At 37.6% G+C, this 21,777-nt stretch overlaps 1 protein-coding gene across 1 annotated transcript in view; it reads left to right on the top strand.

Annotated features, from left to right (window-relative positions):
* Positions 1-204: 204 nt before the first annotated feature.
* The window catches only part of TUBGCP4 (tubulin gamma complex associated protein 4), a 256,549-nt gene continuing 234,976 nt past the window's right edge, over positions 205-21,777 (top strand). Inside the window, exons 1-3 of the mRNA XM_053717737.1 lie at positions 205-399; positions 16,781-16,909; positions 18,578-18,700. Coding sequence (XP_053573712.1) covers positions 322-399; positions 16,781-16,909; positions 18,578-18,700 — 330 coding nt within the window. The 5' untranslated portion in view covers positions 205-321. The remainder of the gene's footprint in view (positions 400-16,780; positions 16,910-18,577; positions 18,701-21,777) is intronic.

The raw sequence follows: 21,777 nt of genomic DNA, 5'->3' as shown, positions 1-21,777 counted from the left end.
AAATGGATTAATGCATTCTATGCATACGTTTCCCAGCGTACACTGCTTTTCAGGAAACGCAAGATAGGATCAAAGGAAAAATAATTCGCAATGACTTATGGTATGTGTAGTTTGCCCAGTGTCAGAATGCTGATGTGCAGTGAATGTTGGGTAAAGCGTGAATGAAAGTAAATGCGAGAGCACAATGAATTTTGGGAAATGTAGTTCGACACCCAGAGCTGGCGGGCTGCTAAGGCGGTAGGGTTTCGGCAACTTGGAAGGTGTCAATGTTCGTTCATTATTGACCCTTCTTTACTCAGCCTCAAGCTGCCTCAGTGGAAGATGATCCACGAGCTACTTCTAGCGCTGAGCGGATACCCTGGGAGTATTTTTACATGGAACAAACGAACTGGCCTGCAGGTATTGTGATTTATAACTGTCACGTTAGATACTGATGACATGATGCTCAGAGATCTGTCAAACAATGCAGTGACATCCGTAGCCCAAAGACTATACGAAGAAATACACAAATACAGAGTTGGTAATGGTAGCTTGTATTAGGGAACGAGTGGTAATATGACACACGCACATGATCTGTTACAATAACAATAGAACGACAATGAAGTTGGTTTATTATTCAAGCTGTTTCTTATTCGTGAAATTCTGTTTCTTATTCATGGAAGTTGGTTTCTTATTCAAATTTTTTTGTCAGACTGCTTTAAATTGACTTTAAAATAAAAATATAGGTTTTATTTAAATAATAATATGATTTATGTAATGTAGTTACACAGAGGTGGAATCCTTTTATGCAACAATTGGATATACAAACTCGAAAAAGGGCATACGTTGGCACCAATACCAATATTACTATTTTGAATAAGTAACTGATATTTTCAAAGAGTTAATGACCATTGGGCCACTGATTTCACTATATACATGGTAGATCCTCCTCCATGACATGCAATTGTTTTTAGCCTGGCCCAATGGTGTTTTGGGCACAGAAATTGATGCCAACCCTGGCATAGGTGCTTTAATTCTCATTTTTGAATTAGTAACAGATATTGCCAAAAGGGTTAATAACCATTGGGCCACTGATTTCACTATGAATATATACAGGGTAGATCCCCTCCATAACATTCAATGGTTTTTAGCCTGGCCCAGTAGAGTTTTGGGCACAGAAATTGATGCCAACACTGGCATTGGTGCTGTAATGACCATTTTTAATAAATGATATTTTGAAAGGGTTAGTAACCATTGGGCCACTGATTTCACTATGAATAAATACAGGGTATATCCCCCTCCATGACATGCAATTGTTTTTAGCCTGGCCCAATGGTGTTTTGGGCACAGAAATTGATGCCAACACTGGCATTGGTGCTGTAATTACCATTTTTGAATAAGTAACTGATATTTTCAAGAGGTTAATGACCATTGGGCCACTGTTTTCACTATGAGTATATACAAGGTAGATCCCTCTCCATGACATGCAATTGTTTTTAGCCTTGCCCAATTGTGTTTTGGGCACAGAAATTGATGCCAACACTGGCATTGATGCTGTAATTACCATTTTTGAATAAGTAACATATATTTTTTTGAAGGGTTAATAACCATCGGGCCACTGATTTCACTACGAATATATACAGGGTAGATCCCCCTCCATGACATGCAATGGTTCTTAGCCTGGCCCAATTGTGTTTTGGGCACAGAAATTAATGCCAACACTTGTTTTTCTGCTGTAAATACATTTTTTGAATAAGTAACAGATATTTTCAAAGGGTTAATAACCATTGGGCCATTGATTTAACTATGAATACAGTTGTGCTCATAAGTTTACATACCCTGGCAGAATTTATGATTTCTTGGCCATTTTTCAGAGAATATGAATGATAACACAAAAACTTTTCTTACACTAGTCTTTTTAAATCATAATGACAACAGAAACTACCCAAATTACCCTGATCAAAAGTTTACATACCCTGGTGATTTTGGCCTGATAACATGCACACAAGTTGACACAAAGGGGTTTGAATGGCTATTAAAGGTAACCATTTTCACCTGTGATCTGTTTGCTTGTAATTAGTGTGTGTGTATAAAAGGTCAATGAGTTTCTGGACTCCTGACAGACCCTTTCATCTTTCATCCAGTGCTGCACTGACGTTTCTGGATTCTGAGTCATGGGGAAAGAAAAAGAATTGTCAAAGGATCTGCGGGAAAAGGTAGTTGAACTGTATAAAACAGGAAAGGGATATAAAAAGATATCCAAGGAATTGAGAATGCAAATCAGCAGTGTTCAAACTCTAATAAAGAAGTGGAAAATGAGGGGTTCTGTTGAAACCAAACCACGGCCAGGTAGACCAACTAAAATTTCGGCCACAACTGCCAGGAAAATTGTTCGGGATGCAAAGACAAACCCACAAATAACTTCAGGTGAAATACAGGACATGTGGTGTGGCTGTTTCAAGATGCACAATAAGGAGACACTTGAAGAAAGATGGGCAGCATTGTTGAGTCGCCAGAAGAAAGCCATTACTACGCAAATGCCACAAAGTATCCCGCTTACAATACGCCAAACAGCACAGAGACAAGCCTCAAACCTTCTGGCACAAAGTCATTTGGAGTGATGAGACCAAAATTTAGCTTTTTGGCCACAACCATAAACGCTTCATTTGGAGAGGAGTCAACAAGGCCTATAATGAAAGGTACACCATTCCTACTGTGAAACACAGAGGTGGATCGCTGATGTTTTGGGGATCTGTGAGATACAAAGGCACAGGAAATTTGGTCAGGATTGATGGCAAGATGAATGCAGTATGTTATCAAACAGAACGCCTCATTTTTCACTTCTTGATTAGAGTTTGAACGTTGCTTATTTGCATTCTCTATTCCTTTGATATCTTTTTATATCCCTTTTTCTGTATTATACAGTTAAACAACCTTTTCCCCACATATCTTTTGACAATTCTTTTTCTTTCCCCATGACTCAGAATCCAGAAACGTCAGTGCAGCACTGGATAAAAGATGCAAGGGTCTGTCAGGAGTCCAGAAACTCATTGACCTTTTATACACACACACTAATTGCAAGCAAACAGATCACAGATGAGGATGGTTACCTATTTAATAGCCATTCAAACCCCTTTGTGTCAACTTGTGTGCATGTTATCAGGCCAAAATCACCAGGGTATGCAAACTTTTGATCAGGGTCATTTGGGTAGTTTCTGTTGTCATTATGATTTAAAAAGAGTAAACACAGTTGACTGATAATAAATGGCTTCAGCCAAACACTAACCGTGAGTGAAAGAAAAGTTTTTGTGTTATCATTCATATTCTCTGAAAAATGGCCAAGAAATCATAAATTCTGCAAGGGTATGTAAACTTATGAGCACAACTGTGTATATATAGGGTAGATCCCCCTCCATGATATGCAATTGTTTTTAGCCTGGCCCAATAATGTTTTGGGCACATAAATTGATGCCAACCCTGGCATAGGTGCTCTAATTCTCATTTTTGAATAAGTAACTATTTTAAAAGGGTTAATAACCATTGGGTCACTGATGTCACTATGAATATATACAGGGTAGATCCCCCTCCATGACATGCAATTGTTTTTAGCCTGGCCCAATTGTGTTTTGGGCACATAAATTGATGCCAACACTGGCTTTGGTGCTGTAAATACCATTTTTGAATAAGTAACAGATATTTTCAAATGGTTAATAACCATTGGGCCACTGACTTCACCATGAATATATACAGGGTAGATCCCCCTTCATAACAAGCAATTGTTTTTAGCCTGGCCCAATGGTGTTTTGGCACAGAAATTGATGCCAACCCTGACATAGGTGCTATAAATACCATTTTTGAATAAGTAACAGATATTTTCAAAGAGTTAATAACCACTGAGTCACTGATTTCACTATGAATATATAAAGGGTAGATCCCCCTCCATGACATGCAATTGCTTTTAGCCTGGCCCAATGGTGTTTTGGGCACATAAATTGGTGCCAAGAGAGATGTCACACACACAATGTGAAGGGCCTAGGTGCAGAGTTACTTAAAAATTGTTACTATTGTGTGAAAAAGCTCATACAGAGTCCATCGGGCCGATTTAACAAAATCTGGCGGACATTATATGCTGTAACGTATCATGTCCGTCAGAAATCGCTGAATGAGGACAGCATACGCTGTCGGCATTCAGCATTGCACAAACAGTTCTAGCGAACTGCTTATGCAATGCCACCCCCTGAAGATGCACTGCCAATCAGCCGCTAGCAGGGATTGTCAATCAACCTGATCATATGAGATCTGGTTGATTGCTGTACGCCGCTCAGAGGCTGTGTAGCGGGTCTCGGTACCCCAGACTGGGTATACTCGCTAAAGTCAGCTTCCTCCCACCAAACGCCAACCCATGAACCTCCACGGGATACCTGCCGCTTTTAGAATAGCGGCCGCTGTAAGTTGTTATAGCTACCCCCAAGAACATTAGCCGAGACTGAATGCTCTAGGGTCAAGATAGGAACTCCTTTATAGCACAGAAAACACAGCTTTTATACATTTCCAACAAAGGGGGGTAGTCGCCACATAATCAATAAAAAACAAATATTATACAATGAGACAAACAGGGCCGTCATAGTCATAGCCCTCTGTAGGATCCTCCGTCTCCATCTCCGGACACACCTGGGCCGCATACCACCGCAGTGCCGGTACCCTTCATCCACCTCTATCTCTGTCTGGACAAACCCGTCCAATTCGGCCATCCATTCCTCCTGGGGCTGTTTTCCCAGGAACGGCATTCGTAGATCCATCTGGAGCCAGTATTGCTGTTCTGGAGTAGGAAGTGACTTTCCCTGGTAGTCCTGTTCGAACTGGAGAGCCTCGTACAAGAGTTTCAGTCGAACCATATCCTTCCAGGCCAGTTTGCCCTCTGCCAAGATAGGGCCATCAAACTGGGCCAGAGCTAGCTGCACTCTCCACTGGAATTCAGCCTATATTTCCATCGAGATACCACTGATGGTTTGGAACTGCTACGTAAGGAGGAAGCAGATCCCACCACTGCCAGCCAATTGTAGCGGTATACCCGCTAAAGTCAGCTTCCTCCCACCAAACGCCAACCCATGAACCTCCACTGGATACCTGCCGCTATTAGAATAACGGCTGCTGCAAGTTATTATAGCTAACCCCAAGAACATTAGCAGAGACTGAATGCTTGAGGGTCAAAATAGGAACTCCTTTATTGCACAGAAAACACAGCATTTATACAGTTCCAACAAAGGGGGGTAGTTACCACATAATCAATAGAAACAAATATTATACAATGAGACAAACAGACAATAGTTAGTTAAACAAGATTCTAATCACATCCTGACTTACAAAAGGACAATGGATGACTCACACAATAACAGAAAGACTCTTTACACCTAGACTAGATATGCATACATATAACAACAGGAGGTCCCAGCATAAGAGCAGGAGGTTGCAATTAGCTCAAACATTCTGAGTCTAGGGGGGGGGGGATTGGAACAGGGAATGCTGGATTGGGCTTTCATCTTATACTACAACAAAACACAGGAACTAAAACTCTGTTTCAGGGCCCTCCAGTTCTCAGAGTCTCTGGGAATTCATGGAAACGGGGTAAACCTGAATCCAGGGTAAAAGTACTCCAAATGTACACTTAGCACCCGCCTCCCAAATCATAGAATCCCCTCAAGTTCCAGGGTCCATATTCAGTGGGGAGGAGGCTGGCCTGCAGTCCTCTCCAAGTACAAAAGTAACGGAAGCTTCCGTTGCAGGTGGCTTACCAGTTAAGGAGCAGCGGTCTTAAATTAGTAAAGGTCTCAATAGAGTTGTTATTATGTGGAGGCATAAACTTACTTTTCTTTTTCAATCCTAGTTCTTTAGCCAAAAATTCATTACTCACTTGTTGATGCTGCACACTTAATTTATTCATATTACCAAAATGTCCCTTTAGACGTAAAGTTCTAAAGAATCAATGTAAATCCATCTCCAATTCAAAGGTGTCAGCCCTTGTGGTAGGGCAAAACTAGAGTCCCATATTAAGTAGGTTCAGTTCATCATTGCTCAATTCTATCCCTGAAGGATTAACAAGTGTATCACTTGGTATGTTGCCTGTTAGCGGTTCTTGTTGCGTGTCTTCATTCCACCGCTGCTGCGTCATGTGAATTTCTTCTTCGGGTGAATTACCCGTTCTGCTCCTCCGATGTTTCCTTCCTCCCCGGTGTCGCTTCCCCCACTGGTGTCCTCGGAAATTTTTTTCTAGACAGAGGATACACTGGGGAATTAATAAATCAAGAAATTACTAAGGTAAATCAAATTAAAAGATCTGAGCTGCTTTCTCTGACAAAAATTCAAGAAAAAGATGACCGTTTGGTGTTTGTCTCCTAAGTATGGTAGCCATAGGAAGAAACTGAGTAATTTAGGGCTGCAACTAACGATTATTTTCATAATCGATTAATCGGCCGATTATTTTTTTCGATTAATCGACTAATCGGTAAAAAAGAGAATCAATAATAGTTTTCTATATTTTAAATAAAATCCACATAATGAGTGTTACAAATATAAACTTCAGACTAAAACGTTACATTAACACAACTGTTTCTTCAATTTTTAAGCAGCAGAGCACAGTTTTATAATTAAACAAAACAAAACCACAAACTGTTTGTAAAGAGGTAGAACTAGAAAGAGTTAGACTATCACTGTTAATAACATTCTGTTATTCACTCTTTCAGAAACTTTGCATTGAATTGCAAAAATCTCAACATGTCCACATGCTTTTGGCTAAGGCTGGTTCTCTGTTTGCAGCTATATTTCCTGCAGCAGAGAAAAGGCTGTTGAGGTGTATAAGTAGGGTTTTGCCAATTTCACCAAAGTGGGATATTTATCTTTGTTAGCTCTTCACCAATGCTAAGTGTTTTCTACCTTGGCAAGGGGTCTCTCAATAAAGTAACCCTTGACTTCATTCTAACATAAAAATATCTTGAATATCTATATGCAACGGTAAATAACCAGCTATAAGGTTAGGGGAAATATCTAGTCCGCTCTAAAAATAACGAATATATACTTATAAAGGTTGAATCTGGTACATATTATCACAATTTATTAAAAATATAAAAAAACAATAAAAAACAAAATCAGAAGCGCTAAGGACTGTATATCAATAACAGGACAAAGCCTTACACATTTATTTATACAGTACATATAATCAGCAATAGCAAGCAATACGCTAATAATTGTGCAAACAGATAATAGTGCACATCAATTTAAATAACTCCTATCAATCTAGGGGCTAGGTGTAAATAACAAGCTTGGCACTATATCATGGAAAGCATAGTTTAAGTTCACCTGATTTAATATAAAGAATCCAAACGATGACTATTATATCTGGGTTGCACATAAGCCAGGGGTAGTTGTAAACGTATACTGTCCTGAAAAAGTGAAAAGTAGACATCTGTAGACGTCCTTTAGGCTAAGGACATAACATAAAACACAATACCATGTGCAGGGGCTCATTGGAGTGAAGCAGCTGGTGTTGTGCACAGACCAACTAATTGCAAACCAACTAATCGATTATGAGATTCGTTGACAACTATTTTCATAATCGATTATTATCGATTATGACGATTAGTTGTTGCAGCTCAAGAGTAAAATTAAAGCAAAAAAAGCGGTCTCATCGGAGAAGGAAGCCAGGAGAGAGGTGCATAATAAAAGTCCAAAATTTATTTAGAGCTCTGATGAACTGCCATTGAGGCAGGAAACGCGTCAGCTGTGTCTTCTGTTTGCTGTGTCCTTTTACGTTTTTATAACATAAAGAATAAATTTTGGACTTTTATTATGCACCTCTCTCCTGGCTTCCTTCTCCGATGAGACCGCTTTTTTTGCTTTGATTGTTGGTCTTCTTACTACTGTGGGGGTGTGGAGAAACCCCAGGTACTCATTGGATCAGCGGTGCCACAGTGACGTACTGTCGGCACAGGAACGAGGCTCCAAGCTTCACTGAGGATTTCCGCGTTACACGCTGTGAGTGAATGTTTGGCAAGTGTGCAGCTCATACCCCTGGAGGTTACACGGACTACACTAAGTCTACAATTCACACTGCTATTGGATTGGTAAGCTCGTTCCGTTTACTCATTAACTTGAAGTTTGATGAATTTATACCGTTTATTGTGATAACCGCAACAGTGGGACTCTTATTTGAGTAGTATCACAGGTTTTACTTACCATTCACAACAAAGTTTTCATACGCATGTTAATTAAATATTGGACAGCAAGAGTAAAATTATACAGAAACATTGGCACATACTTAGAGACTGCAACAAAGACTTACCCTGCTTTAAAGACCCTCCTATGATGGCATATAAAATAAATCGTAATATTAAAGATATTCTTATAAAAGCTGATATAGGTAGCCAGTCCAAAATGGAAAGGGCTACATAACCAAGAAAAATTTAGGTTGCTATCCCTGTTTGGGATGCTCTAATTGTAATTCTTTAATTAAAGGAGATAAGTTTGCACACCGAGAACTGGTAAATTGTATAATATTAGAGATTTCTTTACTTGTAACTCAAGTTATGTGATTTATCTGATAAAGTGCCTGTGTTCCAGGATTTATTTAGGAGAGACCACAAGAAGGATACGTGATCGTATCACTGAACATAAATCTCAAACAGGTGCAATAATAAAGATGCAAAAACCATAGAACACCAGCGAGTCAAGACAAATAGTGCTTTGATTAAAGTTATTTTATTGATACAAAAAAGTTTAAAATCCAGAGATTAATGTCAGCTTTATCCTTGATGCGATTTACGCGTTTCGACCCCCTGGCCTTATTCATAGACATAAAAAAACCTTGTAACAGCCCTCTTTAAGTACATAATAGCCAAAATGGCTATAGGTTAAGCTGAAATCTTATTTGCTAATCCGTTAATTGCTCTAATTGGAACTGCTTGGGAGATTTAACTCATGGATTGCCATCTAAACATATTAGATATAAAACAGGATTGATAAATTTGTGTAAAATGCTACTGATCCGTTAAATTAACATATGTCATTGCATCATATGACTCCATATATATTATTGGCACATCCCATGAATTTATACCTTGAAGAAAACATTTTTCAGTATGGGCATTTTTGTTAACTCTTAGATAATGTTAAAAACTATCTAGATTGTATACTTCTATACAAATTTACCCCATGGATTAAATCCAAACATATTAGGTATAAAACAGGGGTGATAAATTTATGTAAGGTGCTACTGATCCGTTAAATTGACATATGTCATTGTATCATGTGATTCCATATTAACTGTCAGCACATCCCATAAGTATATACCTTAAAGAAAACATTTTTCAATGTGAGCATACTTGCTAACAGCTAGATAATATAGAACAATATTTAATAATTACCAAGAATATATATTTCTATACACGAAGTTCTAAAACTGTTAATTTTTCTCAGCATATGCCCTAATAAATAATTAAACGTACATACTGGCCAATTGCCATTAAATAATAAGTACAAACCAACTTGCTCATTCATAAGAGCAGCTAATGCTATAGGTATACATAACTATGGATTTGTGTTTGATCAGCTGTACAATTATCTCTAAGTTTAGTCAATCTAGAATAGAGGAACTATATGTTTTCAGTTTCTCATATGATTCAAAAACATTAGAATCTAATTTTTTAACTACCCTTCCAAAAATTTATGACATCCCCCTCAATGTTTAATCCTAGTGGTCTTCTTGTTTGCAACTGGAAAATCCATAATGCTTCTTTGTAGAGTAGCCGTCTATTCCTGTCACCTCCTCCTTGCTTAAGACGCACTATCTCAATGACTTGCCAGCTGAAAGAGGAAACATCTTGGTTGTGATAATTAATGAAATGTTGCGCTAAATCTGAACATTCAACTTTGTTTTTAATGTAATTTAGATGTTCCCTAATTCGTGTCCTGGCCTCCCTGGTAGTACATCCTGTGTACTGGAGCCTACAGCTCACACATTCAATTAGATAAACAACATTAATGCTACGGCAAGTACTCTCATGTCGATATACTCTGTTTGTAGCTCTAGATTGAAAAATTGATCCCATATGTACGTAAGAGCATGCAATGCAATTACCAAAGTTGCATTTAAAATGACCCTTTACTGTAAGCCAACTGCTTGTATGTGTTTCTACTTTTCTCAGTTGGCTGGGGGACAGGATATTGCCTAAGGTGCAACCTCTTCTAGACACAAAGTTGCAACCTCCATCAATATAGTCCTTTAGACTATCCTCGGCCGAGACTATGGGCAAATGTTTTTTTAATAATGCCACATATTTCATTGAATTGAGGGCTAAAAGTGGTCGAGAAAACTGGTCTTGCAGAGTCAAACCTACTTTGTCTGTATGGGGTCCTATCACTTATCAAAACTGCCCGATCCATACGAGTAACCACTAAAAGAGCTCGATTAACAGTCTTGGGCCGATATCCTCTCTGTAACAGAGACTGTCTGAATTTCTCACTCTCTATCAGGAAATCCGTATTGTCTGAGCAGTTTTGTTTAATCCGCATAAACTGCCCTTTTGCCACACCAAACCCAGTATGTTTTGGGTGGCTACATCTAGCATGAAGTATTGTATTAGACATAATCGGTTTCCTGTAGAGAGTGGTTTTGATAGTATTTGTTTCTAAGACTGCCTCCAAGACTATATCTAGATATGGAATCTTGGTCGTCTCAAACTGATGTGTGAACTGTAACCCCACTTCATTGGTATTGAGGGCATCAACATATTGAATAGCCTCCTCCTCAGTACCTGTCCAGATGAGGAGGAGGTTGTCAATAAAACGTTTGTACAGTTTGATTTTATCCTTAAATGGACCCTGATCTCCAAAGACGTGGGACCGTTCCCACCATCCCATGTATATATTGGCGTATGCTGGTGCGAATTTAGCACCCATCGCGGTCCCACGTCTTTGGAGATAAACGTCACCCTCGAAACAAAAGTAATTATGGGTTAAAAGAAAATCTAAAGTCCTACATATAAACATCCTGAGTGGATAGTCATAATTACTATAATACTCCAGTGATTCTGCTACTGCAACTAAACCCAAATCGTATGGAATGGCCGAGTAAAGGCCCACCACATCTATTGTGAGCCATGAAATTGTAATGTCCCATTTTATCCTGTCTAAATTAGATACCAAGTGTTTGGTGTCACGTAGGTAAGAAGGAAGCTGAAAAACCATGGGTTGTAACAACGATTCAACCCAACTAGAGAGGTGTTCAAAAAGGGAACCGATTCCTGACACTATAGGCCTCCCCTCACCTCCTCCAAGGATTTGTGAACCTTGGGGAGGTGGTGAAAAATAGGTAAAACAGGATTAGAAACCAATAAATAATTATATGTGTCTAGGTCAAAGATTACCTCCTAAACACCATCATCTAGTAGGTCCATGTTTCCTTCCTCCCCGGTGTCGCTTCCTCCACTGGTGTCCTCTGAAATCTTTTTCTAGACAGAGGATACCCTGGGGAATTAATAAATCGAGAAATTACTAAGGTAAATCAAATTAAAAGATCTGAGCTGCTTACTTGGACAAAAATTCAAGAAAAAGATGACCGTTTGGTGTTTGTCTCTAAGTATGGTAGCCATAGTAAGAAACTGAGTAAAATTATACAGAAACATTGACACATACTTAGAGACTGCAACAAAGACTTACCCTGCTTTAAAGACACTCCTATGATGGCATATAAAAGAAATCGTAATATTAAAGATATTCTTACAAAAGCTGATATAGGTAGCCAGTCCAAAATGGAAACGGGCTACATAACCCAGAAAAATTTGGGTTGCTATCCCTGTTTGGGATGCTCTAATTGTAAATCTTTAATTAAAGGAGATAAGTTTGCACACCCGAGAACTGGTAAATTGTATAATATTAGAGATTTCTTTACTTGTAACTCAAGTTATGTGATTTATCTGATTAAGTGCCCGTGTTCCAGGATTTATTTAGGAGAGACCACAAGAAGGATACGTGATCGTATCACTGAACATAAATCAAACATTAGGTGCATTAATAAAGATTTGCCCGTTTCATCTAATTTCCTGGAAGCAGGGCACTCTATTAGTCAATTAAGATGGCAGATCATTGACCACATTAAACTGCCTAGAAGAGGGGGCAATAGGCAATTATTAAAAAGAAAAGAATTGTTTTGGATATCTACATTTAATTCAATGAGGCCTTTTGGAATGAATAAAGATTATGATGTATCAGTATTCATGTAGTTCATTAAATTCAGTACAGTGTACAAAGGTATTTTTTTTTAATGTTTTTAAACTGTTTTTTTTTGTATATATTTTCTATTTGATACATTGAACTTGTAGTACTCAGGATTTACCAGTAGATGGGGTAGGTGAGTGGTTACCTGGCCTGAACATGTGTTATAATTGATTAAACACCTACAGGTGTATGCTAATTTAGTAACCTGTGTGGCTACGAAACAGAGAGTTTGTGAACACTATTACATTGTATGACTAAGAGTGTTTAACCTGAAACGTTACTGCTATTTTTGTACCTTTGAATCCTTCCCTAAATAAAGAAAAGATTTGGAAGCTTATGATGTGGACACCTTTGTTTATTGGGTGTACATTGGAGCTAGCAGTGAGCTCCTGTCTGTGTTTGCATTTGCATTGCATTGCTTGAAGATATTGCTGGTTTCCTACATTGGATTAAAAACAACTGCATGTCATGGAGAGGTATCTACCCTGTGTATATCCATAGTGAAATCAGTGGCCCAATGGTTATTAATCCTTTGAAAATATCAGTTACTTATTCAAAAATGAGAATAAGAGCACCTATGCCAGGGTTGGCATCAATATCTGTGCTCAAAACACTATTGGGCCAGGCTAAAAACAATTACATGTCATAGAGGGTGGTCTACCCTGGTTTTATTCATACTGAAATCACTGGCCAAATTGTTATTAACCCTTTCAAAATATCTGTTACTTATTCAAAAATGGTAATTACAGCACCAATGCCTGTGTTTGCATAAATTTCTGTGCCCAAAACACAATTGGGCCAGGCTAAAAACAATTGCATGTCATGGAGGGGGATCTACCCTGTATATATTCATAGTGAAATCAGTGGCCCAATGGTCATTAACCCTTTCAAAATATCAGTTACTTATTAATAAATGAGAATTAGAGCACCTATGCCAGTGTTGGCATCAATCTCTTTACCCAAAACACCATTGGGCCAGGCTAAAAACAATTGCATGGCATGGAGGGGGATCTCCCCTGTATATATTCATAGTGAAATCAGTGGCCCAATGGTTATTAACCCTTGGAAAATATCAGTTACTTATTCAAAATAGTAATATTTGTATTGGTGCCAACGTATGCCCTTTTTCCAGTTTGTATATCCAATTGTTGTATAAAGGGATTCCACCTCTGTGTAACTACATTACATAAATCATATTATTATTTAAATAAAACCTATATTTTTATTTTAAAGTCAATTTAAAGCAGTCTGACAAAAAAATTGAATAAGAAACCAACTTCCATGAATAAGAAACAGAATTTCACGAATAAGAAACAGCTTGAATAATAAACCAACTTCCTTGTTGTAACAATAGACTGATTTATATTCTCTGTTTAAAACGTTCATGTTTCTTTAAAGAGATGCTTTAGTGCAGCGGTTCCCAACCTTTTTTCTCTCCCATACCCCTTGATTAAGATTTAATTTATGATTACCCCCTCTTTTCATTATCCCCACCCATCCCTCAAAAAAGTTTTTATTTTCTTGGGTTATCTAAATAATCAAACTACTCAAATAGACCTATTACATGTAAGGCACTCATAAAAAAGTACAATCTAGGCGGGCTAGGCCTATTAATACACGTTCAAAAGTAGTCCGTCCCAAAGCAAGGATCACTGTCTTTGTATTTGCAAGAGGAACTGAACTGCATTCAAAACTTGGTCGCGGGTGAACCTTTCAGCAAGGAGGTCGCTCGGTGGGCTATGTCACTGTTATGCAGTACAGGTGTTGAGTGCATTGTGAAGGTAAACTCTTACCAGAGCTGCAAGTTAGAACTTGGTCCCAGGACTGTCTCTGTCAATAAACTCTGCTTCCTCTCTCCAGCACTTCCTTACCACCTGACTCCAAAAGCCCCCAATGAGTCAACCCGTCCAAACCATGTGTGCCACACCGGCTCCTACATCACCTTTAGCCCAAAACACACCAGTAGCCGATCCGTAGATTGAATCCCAGACAGTCACTCATTATGAATTTAAAGGTAACTGTGCAAATATAAGTCCATCGTGTATAGTTCCGCTATTACCAACAATATTTTCGAGTACCCCCATGGGTATGCGTTCTTAATGTCCCTCTTTCCTGTAATTTAAAGGGATACTAAACCCAATGTTTTTTCTTTCATGATTATAGACCGAGCATACAATTTTAAGCAACTTTCTAATTTACTCCTATTACCAATTTTTCTTTGTTCTCTTGCTATCTTTGTTTAAAAAGCAGGAATGTAAAGATTAGGAGACGGCCTATTTTATGTTCAGCACCCTGGATAGCGCTTGCTTATTGGTGGCTACATTTAGCTACCAATAAGCAAACGTAACCCAGGTTCTGAACCAAAAATTTAAGTTTAGTATTCCTTTAACTGAAAATTGTGGATTTTCCAATTTGTTTGATCACTGAAGAAGCTCATTTATATTAGGCCCTATTTGGCCTCGTCCAAGGAGGGTGAAGCTTTTAAAAGTTTCTGTGTTAGTGGAAAAAAACACCACCATCATTGGCTCCTCCTAATAATGCAAGTGGTGTGGAGAATTTGGCAATTAAATAGCAAATGTAGCAAACACGCTGTTAATGTATCTAGTACACTACTGGAATGCTAATTAATTTTTGTGTTCTTTTACCCTTCATTCATACAAGCTCATCCATGCTATGCGTTCCGTCTCAGATTTGCTATACATTGATTTTTATTTTTTTGGAACATTGAGACACAGTTGCCAACGTTTTTAACGTATACCTTTGTACCTTTTTGCACTGTAAGTGAAATAACAGTGCTTTGTTTGGTCCATTTTATCACATACCAAATTGCACGTCTAGCAAAGGGAAAAAAAATAGGTGATCACTTGAATGTAGCAACATTCAATGAATGTAAGTAGGTAACAACATGTAACGTTTATAGATTATAAACCTGCACATGGATACAGATCTATTTTATACATATTTGATCTGTTAAATTCTAAGACTCATAGGTCACACCATCTCATGTTTGCCGCTTACATAGTCAGATACTGACCGTTTCTATAGCCATTACTTATTGGCATGGATTATATTTATCTGCAGAAGTCCTTCCTCCTAGATCTATCCTGTGTACTTTGTCTCAATATATTGAAGGCATTCATCAAAGCCCCAAATGGACCATTTTAATCTTACAAATGAGACAATATGGTCAAGTTTGATTGAAAACTTATCAGGATTTCTCTCAACATCTCAGTTTTTAGCATCCTATGTTTTCATTTCTTTCCTGCTCTACTCTGAGCAGTCATCTTCTAATCTAGATTTTCACTATTACAGCTAAGCAAAAATATAGAAAAACATGAGACTTTGCTAAATATCTAGCTCAGGACCTCAGAGTATTTTGTTTTAATGGACACAAAACCAATAATAATTTTTTTGTGATTTAGGCAGAGCATACAATTTAAAGTAAAAAATAAATAAATTTTTTTTACTTCATTCATTATATTCTTTGTTAAACAGATATCTAGATAGGCAGTGTGCACCTTTCCGGAGCAGTACATGACCGGAAACACTGCTGCTACCTACTATTCTTGAAAATGAATAACATCGTTATAAAACTGTTACCATATATTGCTTATATGTCAAATGCTCATACACCTTCCTACATGCTTTTCAACCAATGATAACAAGAGAATAACATAGATTTGAATAATAGCAGTACAATGGGAAGTGTTTTTTTATTTATTTTATTATTTTACACTCCTAATCATGAAAGCATTTGAGTTGTATGTCCCATTTATTTATTTTTTTCTAGAAGTTTCAAAACCCAGTAGTTCCCTGGAATGGGACCTCTTGGATATGCTTTTTATTTCAGTCAGCTGTTTTTGTGTCATTTTTACCCTTTAGAAATCAGTGGGACATGGGAAATGTGCTTCAGCTGCCTGATTTACAGTTGTCAATTCCTAGGCAAACACAAGTCTAGTGAATCTATTTCTTAAAGGGACATTAAACACTTTGAGATGGTAATATAAAATGATAAATTGTATATAATAAAACTCTGCAATATACTTTCATTATTTTTGTCCTCTTTGCCTGTAATTCCATTCTGAAATTGTGAGCTTTTCAGTTCCTGTTAGAAATGAAAGTGCAGAACACTGTTAAATCCAGTACAACCATTGGCTGCACACTCTAGTGACCTATTTATAACTGACCCTAATTGGCCACAGCAGAGAAGGTAACACAAGTTACAACATGGCAGCTCCCAGTGTTTTATAGACACTAAAACTTTACACTTATTTTGTCACTTTTTAAACAACTAATGAAACTTTAAAAAATACATCTACATGTTAGTCATGGACTAATCTTTTCTTTGAATGCATCATTCTATCTAGCATGTATTTAGTGTTTAATGTCCCTTTAATATATGTAGAATAGTTACCTGTGGTCCAATTTAATTTAATTAGTTGCAATTTAGGAACCATAGTATTTACATAATTCGTACATCTAGAGACTTTTTTTTTTTGAGCCGCCTTAATATTATAAATACTTTATTTTGCAGGTATCACAGGATCTTCCTTTTCTCCACCCTGGTGAAACTAGTGTTCTAAATCGTCTTTGCAAGCTAGGCACAGATTATATTCGCTTCACAGAGTTTATTGAACAGTATACAGGACATGTTCAGCAGCAGGTAAAGGCCGATCAGAAAGAAAAATAATTACTCTATTTTATATATATATATACACACTAGTTCTCTCTCTTCTCTCTTCTCTCTTCTTTCTTTCTTTCTCTCTCTTTCTTTCTCTCTTCTTTCTTTCTCTTTCTTTCTTTCTCTCTCTTTCTTTCTCTCTCTTTCTTTCTCTCTCTTTCTTTCTCTCTCTTTCTTTCTCTCTCTTTCTTTCTCTCTCTTTCTTTTTCTCTCTCTCTCTCTCCTCTCTCTCTCTCCTCTCTCTCTCTCTCCTCTCTCTCTCTCCTCTCTCTCTCTCTCTCTCTCTCTCTCCTCTCCCCCTTTCCTTTGCTCTCTCCTCTCCCCCTTTCCTTTGCTCTCTCCTCTCCCCCTTTCCTTTGCTCTCTCTCTCTCTCTCCCCTCTCCTTTGCTTTAAATTCATACATACCCTGAACATTTAAAGGGACAGTAAAGTCAAATTGAAACGTTCATGAAACAGATGGTGCAAAGGATTATGATTGACCCCAATGTTTGTAGCAAATGTTTCTACAAAGTTGTAAACACTGTTGCTAGACAATGACAGTTTAATTTTGACTTTACTGTCCCTTTAACAAAGAAACAAAAAAAATATATATTTATATACATTTTATATTGAGTGCTTTTTTAAAAAAAAATAAAACAGTAAATATTCAACCTTTATGAAACTAACATGTAAACAAATATTTTAAAGTGAAGGTCAATTTTCATCAATGAGTGCCCGGTTTTTAAAAATACTTTTAAAATCAGGGGCACTTTCATTGATGAAAATTAACATTGCACTGGATTTTAAGAAATACTTACCTTTTACTTCTGCAAAGCCGGATCGACGATCTCCCTCCTTCTTCTTCCTGCTGTAGACAACAGCAATGACGAAACTGGCTTCCTCCAATCACAGCCAGGCATCACGAGCTGGACGCTCTGGGGTGCAAGCCATGATTGGAGGAAGCCGGTTTTTGTCATTTCTGACGTCACTACAAAGGAACTGAGGCTGAGATCGGCGATCCGGTTTTGCAGGAGAAAAAGGTAAGTATTTCTTAAAATCCAGTGCAATGTTAATTTTCATCAATGAAAGTGCCCCTGTTTTAAAAAGTATTTTTAAAAACCGGGCACTCATTGATGAAAATTGACCTTCACTTTAAAACATTATCTCCCTTCTAGCTTCTTACTTTCAGAGTCCCGAGTCTTTATCCTCCCTCTCTGTTGTCCTGCATTTGATCTTTAAAGGGATGTGAAATGCAAACATTTTCTTTTCTGATTCAGACAGAGTAGACAAAAAAAAAAAAAAAAAAAAAGTTTCCAATTTCTCTTATCAAATTTGCTTACACATCCCTGCTTTTCAACAAAACGACAATTTGATAATAGAAGTTGCCTTATCTGAATCCTGTAAGTAAAATGTTGGTTTTAATGTCCCTTTAAGCTTAGCTCCTCTCAGCTAAACATCTGTCTCTCTTATCATTTGTGTTGTGTTACTCTTTTTTTCCCCAGCATTATTTTGTCTGTATTATTCACCAGCGTAGTTACCATGTGCTCGAGTAATCCTAGTGACATAATGCCTTACTATATGAATTAGAGTCTTCAAATGGTATTAGATTTGTGTAATATTGTTCCATGCTGATGTAGATGATATTTTTGTTCTCTTGCTTTTTTTTTTAGGATCATCACCAATTACAGCAGGGGCAAGCTGGTCTTCACGGAATTTACCTACGAGCATTTTGCAGAGGCCTTGACTCCATACTCCAGCCATACAGACAAGCGTTGTTAGACTTGGAACAAGAGGTTTTTTTAATTTGCCGTTTAAGTTAATTCAATTAAATACATTTGTATACAATACTGTAACATAACCTTATGTCTGAAAGTAATTTGTAAAGTGAATGAGTATGTAGTCAATTGTAATAAACGATTCTTTTTATAACATTAACCCCTAAAGGACCGGGCATTTCAGACAAAAACTTCCCCAAAAGACCATAGCATTTTTGTCACTACATTTTAAACAGAAATAGAGCATTTTTTATATTTACCTATCAATCAGCTCTCTTCCCTCCCCCACCCCCCAATGGTCACCTCCATTTTAAGTATTGGCAGAAAGTCTGCCAGTATGAAAAACAAAAAGGAACAAAGAAAGTTGTATCCAGAGAACAGGGGAACAGACTTGGACAAAAGGTAACAATCATAGCTCAGTTTGCAGTGTCATTAAAACTTCACATTTATTAGCAAACAGTTTAAGAGATGACGTAGGCAGCTGTCCGCTCGTACCTACACTCCTCCTAAGTATGTCCAGGTGATCTGTAAGATTTTAAACAGTTTGCTAATAAATGTTTTAATGACGCCGCAAACCGAGCTATGATTGTTGCCTTTTTTCCAAGTCTGTTCTCCTGTTCTCTGGATACAATTTTCTTTATTTCTATGTGCATTCACGCACTAAAGCGATTCAGTGCTGCATACACTAAAGCCGGAAAAGCAACGGCTTCCATCTAGAGACGGCGGAACTTTGAATGAGTGACTGTTTTCGTTTTCATATATATGTGAAAATAAAAGGCTTTTTTTTTTTTTTTAATATATTCTCTGCAGTGTGGTATCACCCCTTACCCCCCAACCTCCCTGATCCCCCCCCCAACGGCTCTCTAACCCTCCCCCTCTACCTATTAGCTGCCATCTTAGGTACTGCAGCTGTATGATGAATGACGTATCAGATTTATAAACAAAGTTGATAAATGATTATAATTAATTTACCAACTTGATCCATAACAGAAAAAATGCTGTTTTTGGTTGAAGCCAAAATTAAACCTTTTAGCTGAAATAAAAAATGGTGTGTGTAGACTAAACCATCAATGTTTGTCAATAAAATGACCCACATAGTAAAATGTGGTAGAAGCAATATCATTGTTTACTGATACTTTAGTTATGTAACCTAAGTTTCATGCAAAATGCCCTCACCAACTACATTTTACATAGTGATTGCTTAGAGCAACGCAAAAAATGATTTGCTCACATGAATTTTCAAGTAGAGTTTTGCAGCTCAATAAATGTACAGTTTAAAATTTAAAGGGACATTAAACCCAAAAAAAAATATTTAATGATTTAGGTACAACATACAATTTTAAACAACTTAATTTTCTAATTTACTTTTATTACATAATTTGCTTCATTCTCTTGGTATCATTTGTTGAAGAAGCAGCAATGCACTACTGGTTTCTAACTGAGCACATGGGTGAGCCAATGACCATCGGTATATATATGAAGCCACCAATCAGCAGCTAGAACCTAGGTTCTTTGCTGCTCCAGAGTTTACCTAGATAAACCGTTCAGCAAAAGATAACAAGAGAAGGAAGCAAATTAAATAAAATAAGTAAATTGGAAAGTTGTTTAAAATTGTATTCTCTGGCTGAATCATGAAAGAAAATGTTTGGGTTTCATATCTCTTTAAGTTGTTTTAAAACAGTTATTTATAAATAGATCTTTTGCAACTCAATATTTAATTGACCATCTGTACTATACATATATTAACACATTACTTTAATGTCCCTTTACTTACAACCCAAGGTATTGACCTAGGCCCATTTTGGTATATTTGATGCTACTATTTGCCTGCCAGATACAGTCATATATTAAAAAAAATAAATAACTTTTTCGCAAACTTTCGGTTTCTCACTAAAATTATCTACACAATTATTGCAGTCATATGACAAATGGTTGTAAAAACTTCTCTAGGGTCTCCTCTGTTCAGAAACAGCAGTCATACATGGCTTTGCTATTGTTTTTTGTCAAGGCCACTAATTGAAACTGCGCACCACATTTTTTTTAAAATTCCCGGCAATGAAGGGGTTAATCAGGAAGCTTGTAAGGTTAATATATGCTCTAGTGTAGGGATTACTCTCCCACCCCATGATCCCTACCTGATACTTCCTAAACAGCTCTGTCCCGTCCACGTCCCCATACACACACTGCTCACCACCATCTTGGGTACTGGCAGACATTCTGCCAGTATGCAGTTAAGGATTTTTTTTTAATTTTTTGTAGTGTAAGGAACAGTTCTCATCAACCCACCTCCCTTATCCTTCCAAAAAGCTCTCTAACTTTTTATTTTTTTAAAAAATGTATTTTAAATTTTTTTTTTGTGATGTAGGGGATCTCCCTTCCCCACCAAAATCACTTTTTTCCAGCCGTTCTTTTTCTGTAGTGTAGGGCCCCATCCCTCTCTCTCCCTTAAAAATATTTTTTGTAATATAAGGAACCCCGCCACTCCCTCCCCTCTCCTCTGCTGGGCTTATCCATCCGCCTCCCTCCCTCCTTCCTTCCCTCCCACCACTCCCACTTGGCGCCAACAAGGATCATTACAGAGTGTGACACAAATAATGTCACTCTCTTTAACGATCAGCGATCTGCCTTCTTATAGTATACTATATAAAGGCAGATGCCTTCTGCCCCCAGCTGCAGTCTCCGCTGTTTAAGCTGATAGTAGGGACTGCAGCATGTGCCACAGTGTTGGACGTAGGTACTACATAAGCACACAACTCTGGGCCATATTGCAAAAGGACTTAAAGAGATAGGAAACCTACTTTATTTTTTTCATGATGCAGCGCATACCATTTAAAACAACTCATTTCCTTTGCTCTTTGGTATCCTTTGTTGAATAGCATACCTAGGTAGGCTCAGGAACTGCAATGCACTTTTGGGCGCCAACTGCTGATTGGTGGCTGCACATATATGCTGCTTCTTATTGGCTCACCCAATGTGTTCAACTAGCTCAGAGTAGTGCAGATTAGATAAAAAAGTAAATTGGAAAGTTGTTTAAAATTGTATGCCCTATCTGAATAATGAAAGAAAAAAAAATGAGTTTCATGTCCCTTTTAAAG

This window comes from Bombina bombina, chromosome 6 (genome assembly GCF_027579735.1).
Source record: "Bombina bombina isolate aBomBom1 chromosome 6, aBomBom1.pri, whole genome shotgun sequence".
NCBI classification, from domain to species: domain Eukaryota; kingdom Metazoa; phylum Chordata; class Amphibia; order Anura; family Bombinatoridae; genus Bombina; species Bombina bombina.
The sequence above is the reverse complement of the archived record's forward strand: the minus strand, read 5'-3'. Positions and strand labels throughout refer to the sequence as shown.